The 23,593-nt window shown below is 44.9% G+C and overlaps 10 protein-coding genes across 10 annotated transcripts; 4 read left to right on the forward strand and 6 right to left on the reverse strand.

The window, feature by feature from the left end:
- Window positions 1-63: 63 nt before the first annotated feature.
- N7483_010346 (DUF3716 domain-containing protein) lies at window positions 64-1,155 on the reverse strand (the record flags this gene model as incomplete). The annotated part of the gene is made up of 3 exons (XM_057093773.1): window positions 64-886; window positions 947-1,084; window positions 1,148-1,155. The coding sequence occupies 3 exons, from the start codon at window positions 1,153-1,155 to the stop codon at window positions 64-66; spliced, it is 969 nt and encodes a 322-aa protein (XP_056939744.1).
- A 672-nt stretch (window positions 1,156-1,827) lies between these two features.
- On the reverse strand, window positions 1,828-2,040 carry N7483_010347 (uncharacterized protein; the record flags this gene model as incomplete). The annotated part of the gene is made up of 1 exon (XM_057093774.1): window positions 1,828-2,040. The coding sequence occupies one exon, from the start codon at window positions 2,038-2,040 to the stop codon at window positions 1,828-1,830; it is 213 nt and encodes a 70-aa protein (XP_056939745.1).
- Window positions 2,041-2,487: 447 nt separating this feature from the next.
- On the forward strand, window positions 2,488-2,904 carry N7483_010348 (uncharacterized protein; the record flags this gene model as incomplete). The annotated part of the gene is made up of 1 exon (XM_057093775.1): window positions 2,488-2,904. The coding sequence occupies one exon, from the start codon at window positions 2,488-2,490 to the stop codon at window positions 2,902-2,904; it is 417 nt and encodes a 138-aa protein (XP_056939746.1).
- A 92-nt stretch (window positions 2,905-2,996) lies between these two features.
- N7483_010349 (uncharacterized protein) lies at window positions 2,997-3,341 on the forward strand (the record flags this gene model as incomplete). The annotated part of the gene is made up of 2 exons (XM_057093776.1): window positions 2,997-3,002; window positions 3,120-3,341. 2 exons carry the CDS (start codon window positions 2,997-2,999, stop codon window positions 3,339-3,341), a joined length of 228 nt encoding a protein of 75 aa, XP_056939747.1.
- An 8-nt stretch (window positions 3,342-3,349) lies between these two features.
- On the forward strand, window positions 3,350-4,440 carry N7483_010350 (uncharacterized protein; the record flags this gene model as incomplete). Its single annotated transcript, XM_057093777.1, has 2 exons — window positions 3,350-3,500; window positions 3,977-4,440. The coding sequence occupies 2 exons, from the start codon at window positions 3,350-3,352 to the stop codon at window positions 4,438-4,440; spliced, it is 615 nt and encodes a 204-aa protein (XP_056939748.1).
- A 1,414-nt stretch (window positions 4,441-5,854) lies between these two features.
- N7483_010351 (uncharacterized protein) lies at window positions 5,855-6,073 on the reverse strand (the record flags this gene model as incomplete). Its single annotated transcript, XM_057093778.1, has 2 exons — window positions 5,855-5,862; window positions 5,896-6,073. The coding sequence occupies 2 exons, from the start codon at window positions 6,071-6,073 to the stop codon at window positions 5,855-5,857; spliced, it is 186 nt and encodes a 61-aa protein (XP_056939749.1).
- Window positions 6,074-9,607: 3,534 nt separating this feature from the next.
- Window positions 9,608-10,009, forward strand: N7483_010352 (uncharacterized protein; the record flags this gene model as incomplete). The annotated part of the gene is made up of 2 exons (XM_057093779.1): window positions 9,608-9,654; window positions 9,688-10,009. The coding sequence occupies 2 exons, from the start codon at window positions 9,608-9,610 to the stop codon at window positions 10,007-10,009; spliced, it is 369 nt and encodes a 122-aa protein (XP_056939750.1).
- Window positions 10,010-10,361: 352 nt separating this feature from the next.
- On the reverse strand, window positions 10,362-11,096 carry N7483_010353 (uncharacterized protein; the record flags this gene model as incomplete). Its single annotated transcript, XM_057093780.1, has 1 exon — window positions 10,362-11,096. One exon carries the CDS (start codon window positions 11,094-11,096, stop codon window positions 10,362-10,364), a length of 735 nt encoding a protein of 244 aa, XP_056939751.1.
- Window positions 11,097-13,403: 2,307 nt separating this feature from the next.
- On the reverse strand, window positions 13,404-15,690 carry N7483_010354 (potassium channel family protein; the record flags this gene model as incomplete). Its single annotated transcript, XM_057093781.1, has 3 exons — window positions 13,404-15,134; window positions 15,196-15,334; window positions 15,398-15,690. 3 exons carry the CDS (start codon window positions 15,688-15,690, stop codon window positions 13,404-13,406), a joined length of 2,163 nt encoding a protein of 720 aa, XP_056939752.1.
- A 2,267-nt stretch (window positions 15,691-17,957) lies between these two features.
- On the reverse strand, window positions 17,958-19,211 carry N7483_010355 (uncharacterized protein; the record flags this gene model as incomplete). Its single annotated transcript, XM_057093782.1, has 1 exon — window positions 17,958-19,211. The coding sequence occupies one exon, from the start codon at window positions 19,209-19,211 to the stop codon at window positions 17,958-17,960; it is 1,254 nt and encodes a 417-aa protein (XP_056939753.1).
- Between the last annotated feature and the right edge of the window lie 4,382 nt (window positions 19,212-23,593).

Here is a 23,593-nt window from a genome sequence, read left to right on the forward strand (position 1 = left end):
TGCATTTGAATCAATCCTAACTACTGGATGCGTGCTAACATCAAGACCAGGAAGTCTCCTTGATTAGCTTTTGGAATTGCTTCCAAGGTTGCTCATCTTGCCATGAAGATCAAAACTAGTATCCTCCCTTAATTCGGGGATTTCGTCATCGCCTTCCTCCAAATCTGGAATACCGGTCTCATGGAGGTACTCCAGGTACTCTTCCATTTTTGTAACCTTCTCCGCGGCATTAAGACCTGTCAAACTCGGCATCTTCTTGCGAATCCCTTTCACAAGCTTGTGATGCTGCTGCATCACTCTTCGTAGATCACTGAACTTTGCCAGGATGTCACCGCTGTCGTGATCAAATTCATCAATCTCTGGGTTGATTTTGGTGAGCTCTTCTTCAGTAAAAAGCTTGGCCGCTCGCCGCAACTTCTTCTGGCGGGTGTTCGGGAGGAAGGAGCATCTATCGTTGTTCCGCTTCCAATGACAATTACTGCAGTCATCGATGCCTTCGACCCGGGCACAAAAGTCAAACGGGCCGTCGCCCTCACTGCAGGACATACACTGGTATTTTGGGTCCGTGATGATTTTCCCAACGCACTGCATGGCCAGAGCTTCCACATTGGCCAGTGATGAGTTGACCTTCGAGAAGAACGCAGAGTCGTCCCATTTGTTTCGCCAGCCATCTCGGAGAACTGGCTCATTGCGTGGTGACATTGCGAGAAGCGCAGGAAGAAGCTTGCCCTTGAGGTGGTTGCCCTTGACGCCGACTGAGAATTTGAACGGTGCCGACATCATAAAATTTGACCAGTTTCCCGGTTCAATATCGTCCTTGCCACTCAGTGGCGGTGGCAGCCGTCGTGATGAACCCTGTTCATGCGTCTCGGGTGCTGTGATGCTCCTATTAAAGGTATATGTTAGTATTACTAGAAAGCTTTATGAGATAGTAGGTCCATCTTACAAGTCAACGATATCCACAAGGCCATCAACAGGCAGCTTTGGAATGCTAGTGGATGTACTAGGCTGAGAACTGCCTGGTCTGTGAGCTGGTTGCCGTGGTGTACTGTAGGGGTTTCCGGTACTCTGTGGTTTTGTGAGTCTAATAATCAAGACATGAAATACAAACAGACACATACGATTTTGGAAGGAGAACAGGACTTACTCGGGCATTTTGATGAGACTGAGAACCAAAAAATCAGCTTAGAAACTAGGATTTAGTTCCTAATATCTCAAATTTAGATATAACATGAAGTGTAAGAAAGGGAAAACATAGCATACACTGGTTTCCTGCTCTGTCGTGAGGGTTTTCTTGCAGGAGGAGAAAAGTGGAATTTACTAGGCTGTAAATACTCTTATATTTCTATCTCTCATGGTAAAATCTGATTAATTTTATGTTTAATACTGAAAAATCTCTCTCCTTAGCCATATCTATTAGAGCATTTACCTCATTTACCTCTAGAGCCTTTTGGTCTACCTTATTACCTATATTTCACTTAACTATTACTTATCTCTCACCTAGCTCTTACCTATCTCTATTTTTATTTAGTAGTTAAAGCTAGAGGTTTAGGAGGGTTTTAGTATTAATATAGATACTTCTGATAAGAGAGCTTAGAGTTCAAAAGTGATTATAAATGGAGGATATCCTAAGGGAGGGAATAAGAGAAACAGAAGGAATAGAAGGATTTAAAGTAAAAGATAGAAGATAAGGAGAGGAGATCAAGAGGGTGTATGTAGATCTCTTGGTTTATCATATCAAATGTTTTGCTGAAAGCAATAAATACCTTGTAAGGTCTTTTGACTCTCTTTCTCTTAACCTCTGACGTCTGAAGACTCCGGGATCGTTCAAATCTCCTTCTTTCTCTCAACCCATTTCATATCCTCACATCTGACAACCCCGAGATCCTCACATCCAAAAGAAATCAAAATAGAGACCCCACAAGGCTCCCAGCTCCCGCAGAAACGTGACTTCAACATTCCACCTTGGGCAGCACCAACAACAACAGCGTCAGGCTCGCGCCCCACGTTACCAGAAGGGGACCCAATACCAACGGTCATCATGTAAAGCAGACCCATCTGAGAAAGCCTTCTTATTGTACTAATATGAGGTTTATAGGAGCGCGACTGAACCTGACTCACGGGTCATAGGCTTGCTCTCAAAACTTCCACCACTAGTAAGTGCCAGTGGCAGTGAGAATTTTGAGGCAGGTGAATGGTGCAAGTTTGTGCTTGGACCAGAGTTCCCATTCTGGGTTGCTGTGGAAGGCACAGACCTAAAGGGAAAGCTACTTGGAAGACTGCTGAAAATGACAGGCGTAAACGAGGCCGCCATTTGTCCCGGAGTGAGAAATGACTGGGATTTGAAAAGGTTTTTCGCACGTATCAACAGCTCCCTGAGCAACGTGGAAGCCATTCTAATGGAATACGTCGGCCGGGTAATAACCACCCCAGCAGATTAATGCAAGCATTGCCGGAAGAGAAAGCATAACTCATTGATCTACCATCATGGCATCCAACTTTCCCTTCAAAATCCGTGAGAGAATTTCATCTCTCATGTCACCCGGCCATCGTGAACTCATCCAGACTACTCGGAGACGGGTTGTGATCTCAATATCCTCACATATATCCGTTGATTCCACAGCCTCCGAATTCCTTAGCGCAAAGATCCAGGACTTTGAGGATGAAGAGGCATACATCAACCAGGTGAAGGCTGGGCTAGAGGATGTCAACCTCACAAAGGCCCTAAGCTCCGCAGAGTATCGAAAGGAACTCAACTCACTTCTTCGACGATTTTGCGAAAATGCCGAAACACTGAAGGTTCTCAAACGTCAGCGCCATAATCTGACAGACGACATTGATGACTCGGATGCGTTGGAGAAGCATCAAAGGGTCAAGGGCCCACTGGGGGCCAATAATGTATAAGTACTCTCCTTGCATGAGAATGTTCGGAAACTTCTTGACACAGGGAAAATTGCTGTCGTCTCTATTCTAGATGACTTAACTTCTCCAACGACATGGAGGTGTGTTGTCCTTGATGAGTCAATCTTCAAGGATATTGTCTATGAGACAACGGTCCTAGGAAAGGTTACCAGAAGATACACTGGCAAGGCAAGTCCTATTCATAATAGGTTCTCCAGAAAAATGGCCTTCTTGAGGCCCGTGACATGGGCCTCCTTACCGAACACAGCCTGCAAGAGCAGCTGGGTTCCGTCCTACGTCAACACCAGAGACAATCAGATGTGGTTCGGGTTTTAAGAAGGGACAAGCGAAATATAGCAGAGGACCTCATCCAGAGCACAGACTCGGACATCGACTCCACCCGTTCTCAATCCGCTCTCATCTCGCCAGATTTAGTTTAACAACAACAATGTCTGGACGAGATAGCCCTGCCACGCCAGAAAGTTCGCATCGGGGATATCCCGACACATGGCCGTTCGATGTTCTCCAAAGACCAGAAGTCCAAGTGAATACATCTGTGACTACACCTGTGACCACACCCACGAACACCTCAAGCATAGGTAGGAGTAGGCCAAGTTTACCATCAGACCCTATTCATACCGTGACAACGTAAGACCGGCCACGACCAATCTCACAAAGCTTTATAATGATACTAATATGAGATTCATAGAAGCCACACCGACTCAACATCACGGAAGATTTGCATACCAAAAGAACTCCCACCACCCATAAGTGGCGTGGAGGATTTTGCAGCCGGCGATTGGTGTAAATTCATTATACAGCAGCCGTTTCGATTCTCCGTCGCATTGGAAGGCAAAGACCTAAAGGGCAAACTATAGGGGAAACTCCTCAACATAATGGGCGTCAATGAGCCCGTTCTTCGTCGTGGGTGGCGAGTGGATTGGGATTCCGCAAAGTTTTTCTTTCCAGACTCAACGGTTTACTTGCTAACTTGGAGGCTGCAGCAATAATGCAGTGCGTTGGGAAGGTGATCACAGATCCCGAAGAACAGTGCAGGCATTGCCGAAAGGGCAAGGGACCATTTGCGTTCTCGTGGTTGTGGACGGCATTCCTGAACGTGCAAATTGCCATCTGGGTAAGGAGGATCATAGATGCTCCTTTAACACCAATGCCACAGCACGAAAGTCCCGCCGACCCTCCAAGTACTACAGCGAAAAGGAGCTAAAAGGCTTCCAGAAGGAGGTTGAGGCGCTCCATAAGGAGCGTAAAAGCCTACGAAATCTGAACAGTCAAACCAGAAGGGGCTTTCAAAGGATCACCGCTAATATTGCCGACGAAATTGCTCGGAACCCGTCTCTACCGACTAGCGACCGAACAGAGGACGAGGTCGCAGAAGCTCACAAGGAATATTATAAATTCCTGAGGGGCGATTTCCTCTCCAAGCTCCAGACAATGACTCGGGCGACACAAATAAAGCTCGAAGAGGGTTATGACAAGCAAGAGGATATTTTTGACCGATTTGAGGACCTCAATGAATGAGGCCTCAACATAAGGAATTCTCCTGAGTCACAATCTGGTTTTTGTTGCACTGCGTTGCCTGCTCATTAGTTTGAAATTCAAATGAAACTGTGCCTTTTTGCCTTGCTTTTCTGGTTTCCTTTTTCCCCTGAGTAAGACAGTAATACTTTTTCTTTATACCGTGACTCAAGTGCTACTACTTCCAAGTCTTCCGAAGATCTCCTTTCCTAGTAGTACATATGAGATCCTTAGTCAAAAATAATATGGTTTTCGCGGTCTGAAAAAAAAATCATAAGAGAAAAGGGAGGTATTACCGTGGCCTATAAGAACGCTATCTAGAGATGGATGAAGTTAGCTCAAACGTTCAACCTTGAAATCATTTGAGCAAAGAGGATCCATGGGTATCTTAGACCAAGGAAGATTGGTAATCAAAATTGAATTCGGCCTATAGCTACCTAGGTAGTATGTACAGGTAACTAACTGGTGACATATCCCTCTTTCAAGTTGCATGTAAGTACCTACAGGTTTACCTACGGGTTTACCTGCATGATTACCTGGAAGGGAAGGCTAGCTGCTATATAGTTGGACATAGGCAACTGGTAACCATAGGCATAAGCTTTAGGTTAATTCTGCCTCACTGTTCTGCCGGGGAGGAAACTCGAAAACCCACTGTCACCCAAGTAGGAAAAGAGGTCTACAGTGGGTACCACGTCGCATGGGTAGAATCGGCTCATCAACATCTTCAGATATCTGATGGCATTCTCGGTAACTCGGAGTGCCTGTTTGAAAAGTGGTATGTGTTGGCAGTGTCACGGTTAGATCTTGATAGCGGCGATTTAGGGAATCTGCGATGTTTCGGAGCACAGCCCTTGGGTGCAGTGATGGTCGGAGGCTTGGGCCTAAAAGAGATAAATTAATATTGTAATATATTAACAGGAAGATACTTAATCTTCAGCCTCATCAGCTTTTTTTTCTCAAGAGACATTCCAGCAGGTTTGTTGGTTTTAGAGGGGAGAATCTGGCTTTAAGTGGAGAGCAAGTTTGGATGGATAAGTCGTGACTCGTGACTCGTGAGCGAAGAATATGACCTGCCGGGTCGAATGAGCCACTGTCATGGTAAACTGATTTTAATGGATGCGAAGCATAGCAATTTCAATTTCCACTTTTACAAGATATACTAGTAGCGAGATATGTAGTTTCTACTTTTCCTCAAATTATCTTTCTTCAAGTCCGCCTAATCATCATTTTAGTCCGAAGTAAATTTGTCTTTCCTGCCGTTTTCCTCAATTTTTAAAGCCATTTATTTGAATATAAGAAGAGCAATAGAACCAGAAGATTAAAAGCTGCCCTACGGTGTTAAAATTAATATCTTTGTATAGTAGTGGTGTCTCAGTCATACTAGTAACTTCATGGTCTATTTTGCTTGCCAGTGAAACTATGGAACTATTATAGAAATTCTCTAGATACATAAGATACCTAGTAGCTCCTCACGAAATTCAGATGCTCTAGACTCATCAAATACAAATCCCATCATGCCTACCTTCTGTGCACCTGATACATTTTCTTCCTTATCGTCAACAAAAATAGCTTCAGCCGGCACGATACTCATCTCTCGTAAAACATGTTCATAGAAGCAGGTATCAGGCTTGCGCATGCCAATATGGCCCGATGAAAATATAAAGTCGAATCATCCCCATTCGAAGTATTCTGCTGACCGTTCACGCAGCTCATCAAATTCCCGCCGGGGAACATTCGTCGTCAAAGATAAAATGACGCCATGAGACTTGAGCTTATGAAGAAACTCTGCCATCTTAGAGTCGGGGGCTAAGCTATCAAAAGCTTGAAAGAAGGTGGAGTTGATTTCATCCAGCAAGACCCCACTCTATTGATTGAGCTCCTCGTAACATTGCTCAGTTGATATCTTGCCCTGTTCATGATTGTGCCAGGAAGGGGATCGTATCATTTCCTGTAGAGATTCCGGCGAAATTTTTGTTGAGATTTGATGGTCCCAATGAAATATTACATCTCCCATATCGAACACAACAGCTTTGTACTTGGACATTCTGAATAAAATGAGTTCACACTTTCAAATGTTGAGGGAGACGAAAGTATTGCTAGTGCGGTACCTAGGTACTGTCCCCTTTAAGACTTTGAAAATGACACTTTCTTAATAGACCTCAGGGTGAATAGGAAATGTATTTATACTAGACTGTTACAGATAGCCCTGGAGTCGGTGCACACGTGGGGAAAAGCTTTGTAATTCCTCCACCTGGACAACTTAACGAGGTCAATAGATCAAATCCCGAAGTCCTAATATCATGGATACACAATGTAGGTAGGTACTAGTATGTACCCATAGATATATGCAGAGTATGCACTGCCAGGGGGAGCAGACTTTGAAAACCATGCACATGTGGATGCTTTACATAGCTGGTATTACCTACTATCTAGAAACCTTGGAAGGCAAAAAGCGGTATATGCAGCCGCCGTGCCCAGAACCTTCACTTATCATACTAGTATCAACATTTGAAATCCAACCCGGGCACATATGCAGAACTAGCTGAATCGGGAGTTACGAGTTGCGATTTGCGCACAAGGCGATATGTATAGTTAACAGCGTTGGTCGCACAGAAGCATGCAGATATATGCACATGCGCAAAGCGACCCCTAATCGAGAGAAACTTGAAATTGGAACTTGGAATTTACATGCAGCGGCCGCGGATGCGATTGGGCAGTAAGAACTATACATAGGGACTAGAGTGATCGAGCAAAAAGAGATCTGGCCAATAAGAATGTCTCAAACTCAAAGCTCTATCTTGTGTGACATTTCCTTCTACTAGTAAGATACTAGTACCGTTTGGTAATGACAAAATCAAGTTAGGATTAGGAAATTCCAAATGACTCGTACCTTTTACCAAAATATGCAATCCATAAAAATGAGAATGGGATGACTGTGCATTTACCACGCTCTCTTCTAAACTGTAACAAGAGGTCAACGACCTTAAAACAGACCAAAGTATTATGCTCAATACCTATTTTCCGTTCAAGTTGTAATATTTCCAAGATTGTGTTTGGCTGCCTGTTATAATGCCGTGGGGCCTAGGTCATGACACTAAATACGGAACTTGAAGGGTATTGGAGTGTAGATCTTTCTCCATAATAAGATATCTAGTACTATGCACATGTGCACCCAACATCTTATGTAGCAGCCTGAAGTTTACATCTACACATCAAACCTTAGTACTTGAGTCAGTATCAAAAAGTTACGCGGGTATATTTTCCGACATGCGGCCTCTCATTGATTCGAGATTAGCTACTGCCCAGGGGTAGTGGAGACTGGTGTCCCTGCCCCAGTGTACGTATCATACCCGTGGACCTCTCAAGTGCTGTTCTTCTTATGTCATCCCTGACTGGATTTTTTCTGGTATCGTACGTGCAATATTGCAAGTTATATCATTTCTATAGATCTCCGAACGCTCCCTACAAGTCATCCCGGTATCTACACGATAAAAGGGTGGTTACGGCTTGGTCCATTGCAGCTGAATTGATCTGCGCATCTTTGGTGTGCATCACTTAGAGCTTTCCACTCTTCACTACCTAGTTGACAATCGGAAGATGATGTAGTGGCGTTCACTTATCCTTCCTGGAGCCCGGATGGATCTTTCAAAGCAAGGATATAGAAAGCTTGTTTCATATTAACCGGCTTAGATCGGCACTTGAGAGATAGAAGGAAATTATTTCCTTCAAATGGGATATTCTAAAGGACACCTAAGCTTCGACCGCCTCTTCGTGACTCCGATGAGCCCTGGAGGTCTCCATAGATTGAAACCCAATGATGAGACAATTTTTTAAAATTCATGCTTATTGGTGCAAATTCGCTCTTTCCTTATATTTCCTTATAAAGACATCGATAGGTGTATCACGCCTCGCTCTTTCACCTAATGTCGCCATTATGCACATGTGTACAGCAGAGTGGTACTATGGACCGAACTAGCTATACACTGCACATGTTAACATTTGAAACCATGTAGGCAAGCTAATTTGGTGAGCACATTGCCTCCATAACTGGCAATTGATACATATGTATTTCAATGTTGGGCATCTGAAATGACGCAAGGGCATTAGGCAAATCCAAGTCCACGGATCCATGTGAGAGCCCAGGTGAGAATTGAAAGCTCCAAAGTTTTGAAGCCTGCACAGGTGGGCCGTTAAAACAGCTCTCTTCAATTACTTGTCTGAGTACCTAAGGATAAAAGCTCCCATAAGTCTGCAAAACTAAAACTTGAACTGCAGGCCATCATCTAAATCAACTTGAATCAATCTGTTCTGCACAGTTGAGACCAACCGCTTTCTATCTCACTCTACAGTTCCTACCCTTTTATCTTAAAGATCCTCGACTTCTTCTCACTTCTTGCTAGCCAAGAATTTGACTGTCTGGACTTTCACGACTGCAACAAACTAAGCCTAGAGGAAAGACAGAATGTCTCTCAATGTCTCTACAAGCCCCTCCGCCTCCTGCTAGAAGATATAGGATACCAGTATCAAGCTTTGCCTTTACCTCCTGATGAAAAGCTCCGTCATGACCTTGATCGATGGGTCCAGGAAGATTTGCGTCCAATCCTTCCTGGGAAAGATAAAGAGCTTACATCTCTTGTGGATCACGCTTTGGATTACACGGAAGTCTGCTATCCTCTTGGTCATCATAACAGCTGTTTTCACCACTGTTATCTTAGTATGTGATGACAGCGCCCAAGTTTTGGATCAGGCTCAGGAGAAAAGCCTTTCTTCCTTTTCCTCTGATTTATGGCAGGGTCACCCTCCAAATGGTTCTCGGAACATCGCTCTGAGAAAATGTCTCAAAATGTGCACTGAAGTTCTTGGTTCACAAGATCCATTACTTGGAAGCTTGGCAGCAAGCTGCTGTAGCTCATTTGTGGATGCATGTGCGCGAGAGACGTCAAGAATGAAGACCGAATCACTGCTTCATGCCGTTGACTCCAAATGTGTCCTGCATTCCCACCAGGGAGGGGAAGACTGCTTACTGGAAAGTTTTGCTGCCTACCATCGAAGCTCTAGTGCTGCACCAATACTCTACGTGGTCGCGATCTTCAAAATATCTCGCTGCAAGGAATTTGACTCCAATATATTTATACCGTTAATCCCCAGCATCAGCTATTTTATAAACTTTATGAACGACATACTCTCCCTCCGAAAGGAGATGAAGGACGGAGAGATGTGAAATTATGTATTCCTGAAAACAAAGGCTAGTCGGCAAGCAGGAAGAAAAACTGCCTTTGGATCCGATGAATCAAACTCGAAGCTCTGGATTGTTCGAGATACGGTTTATGAGCTTTTGGAGAACGTTCGACGATCGACTAAGGGCCTGGACCAGGCTTTTACAAAGTGCATCCCGCCAGAAATGGACCTTGATGAAGGTATCAGTGTTCATGATGTAGGCGATGTTTCAAAGGATATCGGGCTAGCAGGACAACATTGGACATCTTACAAGAATGGCTATATTCGTTGGTATCTTACTATGAAGCGATATGGTCTTCAAGCTATGGCCCAGGAGATAAAAATCAAATCGTGAGGGGACGTATGATGAGGCTATCTCCGGGTTTCCCTTCGCATCACACACTGTTGCAGACATCACAATTGATTCACGCACATTTATTCAAACTGCAAATCTTTCATCTTTACATTGTCGGGATAGGAAATTTGTGTTTTGATCTATTTTATCGTTACGCATCAAATAGAACAGTTGATTTCTCATTTCCTTCGTTTCTTTTGTACTGTGGTTGAATCAAAGACAGAACTAGGAAATTGGACGAAATGTGACTTCCTTCACTAGAATGACAATATTAGGGAATTAAGATTCCTGATTGATAGAGCTACAATATCGCAAGCTATTATTATCCCTTTATCTATTCAAGTACTAGCTACTACTTCCAAGTCTTCTTAAGCTCAACCCCAAACCTCCCAATACGATCCCACTCTAAAGCACTCCACACCGGTGCATTCTCAATAGAATCAACAAAATGCTTCAGAGCCAAAACCATCTGCGCCGCCCAGCGCTCCTTACTAACTTTCCCAATACCAACAGCCAACGGCGTCAAAAGCATCGAGTTAATACGCTTTCCTCGAGCCGATCCCGACTTCTGAGATGCTGATCCCTTCCAAAGATCCCGATTATACGCTTCAACTTGATTCAACAAGCTCCACACACACTCATAAACAATCTCCCGATCCCAATTAACATCTTCAGGCTCTCTCATTGTCGGACAAATAGCAATCCATTCACAAGCGCGCGGATTCTCTTTCAGTGGTACCGGAAACTCAACGAGCGTGCATGAGCCAGGTGGTGCGAAGCCGCGCCATTTCTCGTATAAGACTAACTGTGTTGCTCGGGTAAGGGCATGATAATCCTCTCGTGGACTGAAAGTTCTGGAAATTGCGTCGTCGAATGCGCCATCTAAACGGCCGTATGAGTTTGCGGGGGAGACGATTAGATCGAAGGTTGTTGCGGGCGGGATACTATTTAGACGTTCATTTATGGTTGTGATTTTGATTTTGTCGGGGGTATGGTCTGGCCACTGGGATCGAAGGGCTTTCTCGAAGGCGCTTATGTATTCATTGTCCATGCAGAGGAGCAGAATCTCGGGGATGTTGGATGTCATTGTTTGATGATAGTGGACTCGAGGGGAAGGTATAGATTTGTTTGGGATTTAGAGTTGAGATGGGAGGGGGAAATAAAGGTGAATCGAGTTTAAAGGTACCCGTGAGAATGAGAGGGAGCTAGTGACTCAATCGAGGCTTTGAATGTTCTAGGCTGTTTTATAGTTCCTGGTGGGCCCCCACCCGATGGGGGCAACCTTGGAAGGCACCCACATACTTCTACATTCAGAAAAGGATCATTGGAAGCAAATGGGAATGACTCACGGGTCAATAGATGTCTTATGCTCTTGGTGGTTCAAAAGGCATACCTGGGCAGTCATAGTTCTCGGCCCTGACTTCTGTTTAAATCACAATGAAATTTTGGAGGTTACGGGTCTTGAATCGAATATCCGGAAGAAGTATCTTAATCCGGTTCATTAGTCTAGTGGTTAGGTACGGCTGTCATGTGATCCCCATCCTCGAATTCAATTCTAACAATTTAATAATAGGACGTCAGATTTTGAGATCAGTCTTCTGAAATCCCCGGTTCGAGCCCGGGATGGACCTTCTTTTTTTTCCCCCCCTCTCTTCCTTTGCTTTTCAAATCTTTTTCTTACTTTGATTTACTCACTGATCCTTGATTCAAAATCTGGTTAAATTTGATATTGAGGTTGATATGCTAGACTCTACCTGTGTAGGGCACTTGGGTAAAATGGTAGACAGTAACACACATGTGCAACTTCAATGTTATAGGTACATATAGGCATATAGAACATTATGAATAAAAATACCACTTTCGAAGTTAGTAAACATAGTCACAGTGGTATTTATTATCAATCCATATCATCATGATAGCTCCGAGTCTGTTCAATGTTCTTATAAATGGAATTATATCTGTAATCTGCCCATCGCTCTTCTGTCTCCGTCGCTCGTGTCTTACTAGCATTTTTTATCAACAAAAAATGGCTGAACAAGGCACTCATACGCCAGGATCAATGCCCCATCGCCAACCATTCAGTGTTCCCCCAAGCCAGAGGACCCAGATCTTACTACATTCCCACAGACAGCCAGGGATGGGCGCGAGGAATCACCCTTTCGGACACTCACCACATAAGGCTGACCAATCTCATAGACAATTAGCGTCCCGAAAACCCTCCCGCCCAATGCGCCAGAGCCCAAGTCCCCCGTGTCTCTAAGCTCTACACTAAAACGGAGAAGGAGGAGTATGAGGAGGGGACTGAGAAGCTCCAAAAGGAGCGCAGACAGCTGCGGACGATCAATTCGGAATGCCGAAAGGGACTAGGACGAGTAGCTACATCTGTTTCAATTGCGCAGAGAAATTTCGAGGAAGTGATTGACATGCAAATGGATATGCTTGTATCAGAAGGGATGGAGGACGTGATGGAATATGTGTGCATCTGTGTGTGTGATACGTGTATGAGAGAGGGAAAATTATATCTACAGGGAACGTATGGACCACCTGGGCGTGGTCCCAAGTTCCAACAGCTTCAGCGCTACGAGGACCTGAACGAAAGAGAGTAGGTTTCTCCTGGGGGCTGCGCCAGTTTTCTTTTTCTGCGATTTACCTACTTCGAGTAGTAAGCAGGCTCTAGTGAATGCATAGTCAGTCTGTGCTTTCTGATCTTCAATGTTGGTTCCCTCTTGTCCTATTCATTTCCCTGTGTGGGACATACCCATGGCTAGTAGGATCTGCCTGCCGAGTCTAGTCTTCACGCCACGAGCAACAAAATTGGGAAAGGTATGTCTTCAGCACTCAAGTGCTTGGCCACTGGCAGGTGTGTTCACATCCTGTCAGACAGGGATGTTGACATTTTTAAGTACTCAGTCAGTGGTATCTATAAGCGACTGGTTAGCTACATCCAGATGTCTCTTTGTATGTAAGTACCTACAGGTTACCTGGAAGGGAAGAAAGGCTAGCTGCTACATGTACATATGGATGTAGTTGGAATATATCAATCCCACGATTTATACCCCCTCTGTTTATGCCAGCCCTGGAGGCGGAGGCAGAAGAAGACAAACCCACAGAGATCCGAGTAGTAAAGGAGGCCTATGCCTACTATCTGAGTAGTTATCATAGCGAGAGGTGTCAATTTTTCATAGGCAAGGGAATAATCAATTCCAGAGGTAAAGTAGATACATCCAAATGTCAAATATGTGCATTGAAATGAAATTGGAGTAGAAGGGGTATATCCATCGAAAATCACCACATGTAGCCAAAAGAACATTCAAGTTGGAGTAAAAAAAACTTAAATAGCAGAATATGTTCAAAGAAAACTTGAAGAAAAGATTGCCTGCTAAATGCAAATAGATCAAAGTTCCTCAATCCCAAGATCTTTCTCCTTCCTCAACGTAGCAGCCTCAGCCACATCTTCAGCATTTTCCGGGGTACTAGCTCGAGCATGCTCCTGAGTAGACACATATCGAACCAGACTTTCACAAAGCCGGTCAAGAACCCACTCTGGTTCAGTCTGGTGCGCCAGCATGGGACTATTCTCACCAATCCAGTCCCAATTCAAGACTCCGTACTCATCTTCATCGTGGGAAGTGTCGTGTCCACCTGGATGCTGACTCGAAGAACCCTCTGATGAAGAGGGTCGAGAACGTGGATCCGTAAATTGGATGAGACGTGTATACTCGACCCATTCTTCATAGTTGTAACGCTTGCGCTTTCCTTCGCGTACATCCTGGGAAGTATTCCGAATGGCGAAAGCAAGCTGTTGGGCGAGTTCATATGGAGATGGATTGGGGTTTCGTGCGAGTTCCTCGATTGTTCGACGAGGTCGGTTTGAAGGTGACGGGTTACGTGGTGTTCGAGATGTGGACTGGGACATCTGTTTTGTAGCAGCTTCGACGTCCTCGGTCTCCGGTTCAACGATATCATCCACATCAGCACTAACTTGGAACCCGCGCTTTAGTCTTCGTTTTTCCTGACGTCTTTCCACGAAGCCCTTAATGCAGGGAACCCGTCCAAAAAAGGATCGGTAAGTTCCACTCTCCGGCATGATGAAGTATTCTGCAAACTTCTCTGTGCCATGTTTGAAGGCCGCGACAACAGTATCGCTCATTTGGGAAATAAGCATGGTCATGGTTGGAATACTGATAAGAGACCATACCACAAAGAATGGCCGTCCTGCATTGGTTTTCGGTGTGAAATCACCGTAGCCGATAGTGATCAGAGAGCAGAAACAGAAGTAAAGCGCTTCGAAATAGGTCCAGCCCTCGAGTGTCCAAAACACTACAGCTCCGCAGCTCCATACGATTCCATAGGCAATGATACTGATGACCAAGTCATTCCATCGGCGAAATCGCATGGTCTCATACTGAATGTTTCTCATTGCATCAAATCGGTCCTTTTCTTCTCTCATTACCAGAAGCTTGGGTCGACGACCAGCTGCAAGCGCATGCATTGTGTCCCGGATAGGCTGGGGCCTTTTATGATGGTGATGAGCTGTTTCAGACTGCCGCCGCGTCAGTGCCGAGGGTACCTCTTTCGGATTATTCAAGCCGAGCTTATCAAATGTCTCGAAGGAGACAGATCGGTCAAAGGTGGTTTGCCGCTTCTGCTCGATGTGCTTTCGGACAACGTTGTCGTAGTGAACTTCCTTGGCAAATTGATGGATACTGCCAACAACCAAACCCAGCATAATGATACCAATAACGGCGTATGGCCAGATCAGACCTCTTCCAAGAGCCGTAGTAGCCACCACGTCACCAAAACCCAAAGTCAGGACGGTAATGTCGCAGAAATACAAAGCATCTGCAAATGCAATGCCTAGGACTTTTTGGAATATAGCTGCACCGATAAGCAACCATACGACAAATGCAGTCATTTGCAAAATGAGTGTACGTTGATCATCAGTGAGAGAGAAATGCTGTGGATATCGTCCAAGGAAATATCCAAGCATATTTATCATCAAAAGGACAGCCAATATGAAATAGAGAATGGCTGCAATGACAGCACTCCAAAAGGCTTGCGAATATGTATCATCAGGCCCAATTGGGGGATTGTAGATAGAGAGGGATGCAGTCAAACCACTCAACTGGGACTCGTTAGCTTTACACACACAGGCGCAAACAAAGGAATGGAAACATAGTACATACGATTGCTGGAGCCAAGAACCAGAGAACGATAGTCACAGGAAGGGCAACGATGTATCGTACAGTCTGTGTGAAATTCAGCAACAAGAAAATATTGCCAACCAACCCACAGAACAGCGAAAGCGCATTGAACGCAGTGACCCTTTACACATAATGTCAGTCCCAACCTCTCAAGCAGAAACGTACACTCAATACATAGACATACCAGTGTGGATCAGCATATCCCTCCTCGACCCAGTCTCCCGCAGGGCCATCCGTCCTCGAAATGATCTTACTCCTCCAAGGCATAACCAGCGCCACAATAGACATCACATTGGCTATTGGACCCGCAGCGGCGGCTACGAGCGGGATAGCCGTCGACGCGATCCACCACGATTGGGGTTCATCATCTTCGGGCGGTCTCATGTGAAAGTTATTCGTGAAGCGCTCCCAGAGCGAGGAGACCGCATTCTGCTGATCGGGCGTGGGGGTTTGTTGTGAAGGGGGGCCATTCTGCATGGTTCATTCGGGACATGCGCGAGATCGGAAGGATCAAGAACCGTGAGATTTTGATCTGTCAGACCGTATTACACAAGGATAGCACTGCTCTGAGTGGTCCGTGGGTATAAGCCTGGGATCGGAGGATTTAATCTCGAGTATCTTGTTTCTCAAGTCTTGGTCTTGGGTTATCCCCCGATAAAGGTGGGGATCTGGGTTTGGGAGTGTTTGATAATGTGAGTAGAGGTTACTCTCAAGGAAGTCCAAGTTCAATGGAACAGGTTTTGTGGGCTTTCAGCGATTAGAGAAAAAAAACTTGAAGAATGAATCGCATTGTTCCTTGAAGTGATGTCAACCGACATGAGAAAACTCCAGCATGTCCAATCAGCATTGATCTGCAGTCCCGTGACCTCCCCACATTCTATGATTTCATATTTACATGAAGTATAGAAAATAAACAATATAGAAATTAGATCAAATAGAGTATATGATAGAGAATAAGGAGAGTGAAACTAGATCTAGGATCAATGAACTAAACGGAGTACGGAGTAACGGAGAGCCAAGCATCCTAACCGGTTCTAGTTTGGTTCTATCGTACTCGGGTACGACATCTTCAGCTGTCAGGTGTCAGATTGTCAGATTCAGATCTGATTAAACATGAAACACAATCCTGATCCATGTAGACAGATGTACTTAGTACATTCAACGTTCAATAGGTGAGATTTCGGCATGTGCCCGGTCAGAATAAGGCCCCATAGGGCCGAATCCTCATGTAACATGGGACGACTTCTGGAATCTCACCACATGAACAACATGACGCATGAAATCAAGATGAAACAAAATTAGAATAAAATAAGATAAAATTTAGACTTGATATTCAGCCTCTGTGGCGCACGTATAGCATGACCTATTAAGAACTAACACTACTAAACAACGAGATACATGTAGTCTTGAATCATGCCACTGATAAATCAAGAACTATAGAGTAGTAAACAAACAGTATTCCACCTCAAAATCTTCACTACTAGTAAAATCGAGATGACTCGAGAACTCTACCGAATGAATAGAATTCTCTAGAATCTGCTAGTACTAGTATGAAAGATAAGAATAGCATTAACCCCCAAACCATGTGCCATGCACATGCATGCACGACTCATCCTTCCAGTAAAATGTAGGAACCCCGCACACTAACGCTATTCAATAACACTCCTTATAGGTCACCCACACACCCACCAATCCACCAACCCCTCCAAGAACAACTAACTCTCTATGGCCCCCGCAGCACATCGGGACCGAGGAACCAGTAATAGACGAGATCACCTGCATGGAGGGGGCTGCAGGCGCTGGGCCGTGCGATTGGGGTGACATCAGCGACCGTCATTGGGGTGGATGAGGTACCTGCTTTTGGGGCGTACAGGGCAAAGCATAATGGACCAGTTTTAGGGTACATAGTGCATGATACTGATGCATGGGGTCGATGCTGATGTGAATCGTTACCTTTTCGGGATGAGATGGGATGGGAGATTCATGATTTTGGAAATAAGAGTCTTCGGTGAAAGGTGGAGGCGTGGATACGGACTACGACGGTACATACGCATTACGAGTGGCGGGGTAATCACTAAAATACGAGTGATGATGCACATGTGGAAGTGGAAGTAGAGGTGGAAGTTCAAGTCATGTCTATTAGATGTTGAGTCATGGTTTTTGCTATGTACAACCAGACGTGGGTTAATCCCGTAGAGACCCAACATCAATAACGAAAAAAACGAAAGCAATAACAAAGGAAATAAGCCAAGGAAATAAAAAATCAGATCATTTAAAAAGCAGACTTTGCAAGGATATCGCAATATGGTATCACGAAAGCAAAAGAACTCAGCAAGAAACAAATTCAGAAATCAGGAATCAAAAGACGCCACCAAAAGGAATATCGCGCCGATACCGAGGAAATTCTTTTGGAGGGATTCGCCCCTAACTGCTAGGGGCGTGTGAGAGCTGTCGATGGAAATCTGCGAAATCAGAGCAGATTGGAAAACAGTATGCGAGTACAATCCAGCCGAAGCCAAACCCAACGCGCTGCAAATGCAATTCCATGTCAAATGCTCCCGGTGTATAAAACATAGGAAATAGTAGAAAACAAAAAAAAGGACAAAACGCTTCTTCAATGGAGTCGCTCCTCTTTCGATGTATGGGGGGATTCGGATTGGTCATATGATGTTGTTGGTTGATAATAATAGTGAAGTCTTCTTTTCTCTGAAAGACTTCTTTTTTTTGGTTGGAAAAGACACCGTCTATTTGGCGGACGGTCGGCGTAAAATTTCTTCACAGTTGGCGTCGAATCGCATATTCCATAAACGTATGCTGTTCATCAACTTTTCGGTATTTTCGAGTTCACGGTCCCGACCGAAGATAGAGTCGACGAATTCAGTGCCTGCATTACGCCCCATAGATACCGGTGCCCCTTTGCCACTTTCCCTTTTAGCGGCCTTCCACATGTAAAGTTCGCACCCTTTCAGCAATTTCTTGAATCGATGCCAGAGTCGGTCGCCACTTTCCAAGAAATCCTCCACGACTTCCTGCGCGTCGATGCACTTGATTCGTGGGAGACATTCGTCCGCGCGTTTCACCTTGCCCGCAAGCTTGATTAGCAATAGCCACAAATCACCCGCCACGTCGGCCATGGGCGTCGATGCTCCATGGTGGAAAACTGTCCAGTCGTAGATCCATTTACCGAGCGAGTTGGCATCGAAGACACTGCCGAGAAGAATAATTGGCGCCTCGGTAGGGTCCCAGTTCTTGATCGAATAACCCGGTGGAATTCCTACTCGCTCAGCGTCTTCCTCGGTGGCAACTGGTGGCGGTTTGGTGGCGGGAGCAGGCTTGGGCTTGTTCGGTGTGCGTGTGGAGGTGGATTGGCGACGAGCACGAGATGTGCGACGAGCTGATGCCTCGATATCCTCGGGGTTAGGAGCCTGATTAAAATAAAAGTGAGAATCAGTGGGTGGGTTCGATTTGCGATTAGACGACGACGTGGTGCGACGATGCTGACTAGAGCCATCTCGTTTGGTTGATGAAGCCGGGGGACGGCCAGAGCGTGGTTTTGGCTCGCAGAAGGTATAGAAAATATCGCCGGCATCGTCGACCACATCTACAAAGATGGGTCGTTTCTGCGATTGCGACTGCGAGTTGGGACCGGTACCGAGGCCATCCCCCGTTGGATGACCGGACGTATTGTTGCGACGGTGTTTGGATTGTTTGGGCGAAGCCGCAAAAGAAGCACTTACATGATCGTGCTTGCGCGGCGGGATACCATAGTCTGGCGCGGCCTCGTAGTAGCTTTGCGAATAGTAGGCGTAACTCGGTTCTTTGGTTGCAGCGTAGCTAGCCTTGCGAGTGTGGGCTGATGATCGTCGCGCAGTGCCTCGAGGAGATGTGTAGGTGTTGGCGTACTGCGAAGCATACTGGGCGTAGTAGGGTGAGGTTGGCGGCGACTGGGTGTAGTCGTAGGTCGACCACCCAGGAGGTGGAGTGGAGTAGTGATACATTATCGAACGAGCATGAGCGAGTCGCCGTAACAGTCCGAAGAGATATCCTTTTTTCTTGGTCCGGAACTGGAACAAGTAATGTATCGCAAGAGAGGTTTTGGAGGAAGTTGGAGGAGTAGAAATGGGTGAAGGCAGGGAGATAGCAAGAGAACAGGTAACTACCGTTCAACGGTGGCAAAGCACACAACTCACGCAAAAAAATAAACGAGTCAACAAAAAGCGCAAAAAGAACAGACAAAAAACGACCCGAATATATTATACAGGATATCGTATGCAGAGCAGAAAAAAAGACGCCGAATTAGCAGAAAGAAAAGAGGTTGAGTAAGACCGTCACCGTGGTACGGTTTCCGATCGGAGAGAGGAGGGTTGACAGTGTATGTGCAGAGAGTGCATTTGAACTGTTTTATGGCAAAGACCCGTCAAGAAGAGGGCATTAGAGAGAACCTGGGATCTCAAGAGGGTATATAGAATTTTGGAACAATATGAGGAAGTCCAAGGGACTTTGTGGTATATGAGAAAAAGAGAAAAATTCCCCAAGAGCGAATTGTCGAGACGATTAATGGAGGGCAACCAATAAGCATGGGGGCGATGTGGGAGTTAAGGGGGGGAAGGATGTGGCAATAAAGGAATCGTATTGTATTCTAGTTACGCACTTTACGATATCGCGTATTGCGGATTTCCGGGCAATCTGGGTTCCTTTCCAAGGTTATCATAGTTAACTAACTGACTACACCTGGGCGTAGTATACCTGGGCATAACTATAAACTACATACTATCTATAAACTGTTCAGGGATGAATCTTAATATGATCTGATTAATTTGCCTCTTCCAAAGTATCCTGTACTTTAACATCTACAGTACTTTCTACTCATACACACACTCAACCTACCCCTCAGACTAGTCCAGATGGAGACAGTTGGCGTCGACATGCAACCCCCCTCCCCAAGGTGATTCGGGCATCGGCCAACTGCATCCTGCGCTGTTGGGTCTATTGCTGAGAAATCAAAAAACTGGGCAGAACACTGCTATCAGAGTAAAGTAACTGGTTCATCTGTTTTTCCATGCCTTTTGAGTCATAGATTTTCTTGTAAGTTGGGAGTTCTCGAGAAAACCGTGTGCGTATGGAGTATAAAAGAAAGATTTCCAAGGTGCAGAGCGGGGAATCAAGTCGCCACCAAATCCCGAGTCCTTGAGTGGCTCCAGAGAGAAGAGTTCCACAGATCTCTTCGCTAGGAGATGATTAGCTTGCGTCGCGTGTCAGTACTTCGTTGGATAGGAAAAGTGCGCCATGTGCCAGGCTTCCAGAATCAGGCCAACTTTGATCCTCTCTTGTACAGTCCATACTGCATGAACCCATCTTTAGCGGATGCAGGTCTCCATCGTTGCTATCACTGCTGCCCTATCTAGGTAAACTCATCCGACACATTTGAAACTGGTCTGCCCAAACGACATGCCTGACCAAGTTCAAACAGAGTCATAAATCTTCCGATCGAAACCATGGTTGGTTGGCGGCTCGCGCTGCATCGTTTGGGTCGACAACGGCTCATCCCGTATCGTTCCAATGGTTCTGTCGACTCCACTGTTCCCCATATCGCGTTCTCTTAAATCACCGAAAACCCACTATGTTTCTATGTTGCCATGGCAAGATACTAGATTACTTGTTACAAAGGTGAAAAAAAAGGACCCAACTTGCACCACTTTTCGTCTTAGTCTTGGATTCTTTTACTCCATTTTCCGTACACTATCATTCGTTGGGCAACACTACGGACCACGCGCCTTTACCTTTACCGCCGGTCGCTGGGCAGCAACCATTCTTCGTTTTGGGCTAAAATGGATCTCATAATGATGAGCCCTGCAGACCGCAACTTGGATATCCACTTGAAAAGTCTATCAGCAGGGCTATCAACAGGGCTCACAAAGAAGATGCTTAGCGAGACACAAAAATAGATGTGGAGTTTAGACTCGACTCGACTTCTGGAACAAAGCGAGTTCGAGTACCAAAGATGAGGACCTTGAATATAAGACTTTGTATGAATAAGACAATGATCAAGCTGAAGTAGTACTCTGTAACATTTGAAACTATATAAAATGCTCTTTTTAAACTCTTTGATATCATCTCATATCAATCACTGATATCACACATATAGTGAAGTGCGACCGCATCAAACCCTAACTCTCTCCACACGCATCCACTTGGCTAAAACTATGACGTCCAATCCTTCCAATCCTTCCAACACATCCAGCGACTCTCAAACACCTGTGAGTATCTTGTAGAGCCAATAAATGACTAGTATTTCTATATTTCAATGTAAAGGAAGGAAAAAACACTCCAACTACCAGACCCGATGACCTTTCAATACATCCCCACTAACCAACATTACGTTCACGCACCAACCGAAGGGATGGAATAAACAAAAAATAAAATAAAATAAAATAAAATAAAAATCAAGTCAAATCAAATCCTTACAGACCCCACGAATGAATTCCAGGAGTATCCTTGGTGAGTCAAGGGTCATATTTCTTGATTTTTTTTTTTGCTTTTCTTTTCTTTTTTCTTTTTTCTTTTTTCTGTTTTTTAAATTGTTTTTTGATTCTCTGAGTCAACGCCCTTTAAGAAAATGTGCCCCTTTACGGAGTAATCAGCGTTAATTTTCATCTAGGCAGCCAAACAGAAATCCTGCGCCACCAACAGGCAGTTGCCGATCCTGCACATCGCACATGGCATGTACTTTTGTTCTGATCTTTATTGATTTGGATTTTGATTTCCCACAATGAAAAATACAAATCTAAAAAATCTAAAATCAAATTCATTTGTAATGTTAGACCGGTATCCTAAAGTCCTCACCTGGGCATACATAATACTATCTCAGTATGCAATGTAGGTAACTCGTACTTCCTACATACATCAAGTATCAAGTACATCCAATCTAATAATAATCTCTCTATGAAAAAGAAAAATAATAATTCGCCCCCATCATACCAGCTGAAGAAACCCATCAGAACCCAATCCTAATCATCGCCCGCCTAAGCTGAATCACACAACGTCACTTTCATCCACGCAAATCCTCAAATCCTCAAACACAGCCGCCCTTCTGGAACAGGGTTTCCAATTTAGGGCCTTACCTAAAACCCAACCCACCCTCCATCAGCGGCCCGGGCTACAGGGTGAGGATGACTTTTAAGTGGAGCGTTGGGGGCGCCTGCGCCAACGGGCTGGGTAAGCCGGATGCATGGAGCGCATATCATCTAGCCCCTCGGCACGCTGTAGGAACATAACCTTGCTGTGGCGCACGGGCGTGCGTCGTCTCATGCAGATGGACTTTTCCTATTGATTGTTTGGTGTGATGGGATTTGACTGGTACAGGGTACGAAGTACTTTGCCCGTACTCTGTCCTACACTCATACATAAGCTTACTACTCCTCATGCAACAGGTTCAAGTGTTGCTTTTTTTTTGGGGATGATCTGAATATAAAGAATATCATTACTAGCTGTGTGTTATGAAGTGTTTAATATTTTGACTCCTTTTATACTAGTATGCGGATTTCCTTTCTTATCTTTATGCGTGTACATCCTTCAGGGGGATGCGTGGGTGGAAAGATGGAGTTGTTTAGAAGCACGGTCGTTTGGTATTATTTGTTTAAGACATGGGAAATAATTCATTTCGCTTCTTTGATTGGTATGGGTCTTATAAAATGGAAATAATGTGAGAAATTTCTATCGAATCGTGTTGTTTTGGTCTCAAGTTCAAGTTCCTAGATCTGATGAATCATGTATGTACCCCTTGCGCGATCTGAGTTGAGATCACAATAAACCACTGGCATTTATGGATCTTTTTTTCTTCTCAGGTATGCTTCACTCATGTGGTTTCCTATCACCTTTGTTTTTCTTTCCTTTTGATTCTGTATTCAATCAAGGGGCTTTGAAAATTTTCTGTGCGCGCACTGATCACATGGAGCTCAAAGAATGCCCTTGTCCTGAGCCCTATGGTCCATGCTTCTTTCAAAGAAAAGGGGCTTCAATGTTCTGGAATTTCTCTTCCCGCCTCAAGCCGAAGGATTCTGTGAAAGTATTGTGGCTGCTAATAATTGATACCAATGGTTCCATAGATGTCTTGCTCCACAGGAGCTGGAGGTCCGGCGGGATGGTTCCCGTACAGGCCGGTTGATATCTTGCGGTAAGTTAGATGTAAATTGGGTCCACCTCTTCTGATAGCTAGAAGAGCCTAGGCCCTCTCTATCAGATGTCCATATTCAAGATTCTACTCGCCCCGTGCATCATGCATCAAATTAAGTGGGCTTAGGGGGGCGTGACCACTGGCGCAAACAGTCTGCTTTTAAATCCGAGGAAACAAGCGGTCTCTCCAATTTTCCTTGATGAATTG

The sequence above is a fragment of the Penicillium malachiteum genome (genome assembly GCF_028827825.1).
Source record: "Penicillium malachiteum strain IBT 17515 chromosome Unknown utg000005l:1.0-9002435.0:326005.0-9005861.0, whole genome shotgun sequence".
Taxonomy (NCBI): domain Eukaryota; kingdom Fungi; phylum Ascomycota; class Eurotiomycetes; order Eurotiales; family Aspergillaceae; genus Penicillium; species Penicillium malachiteum.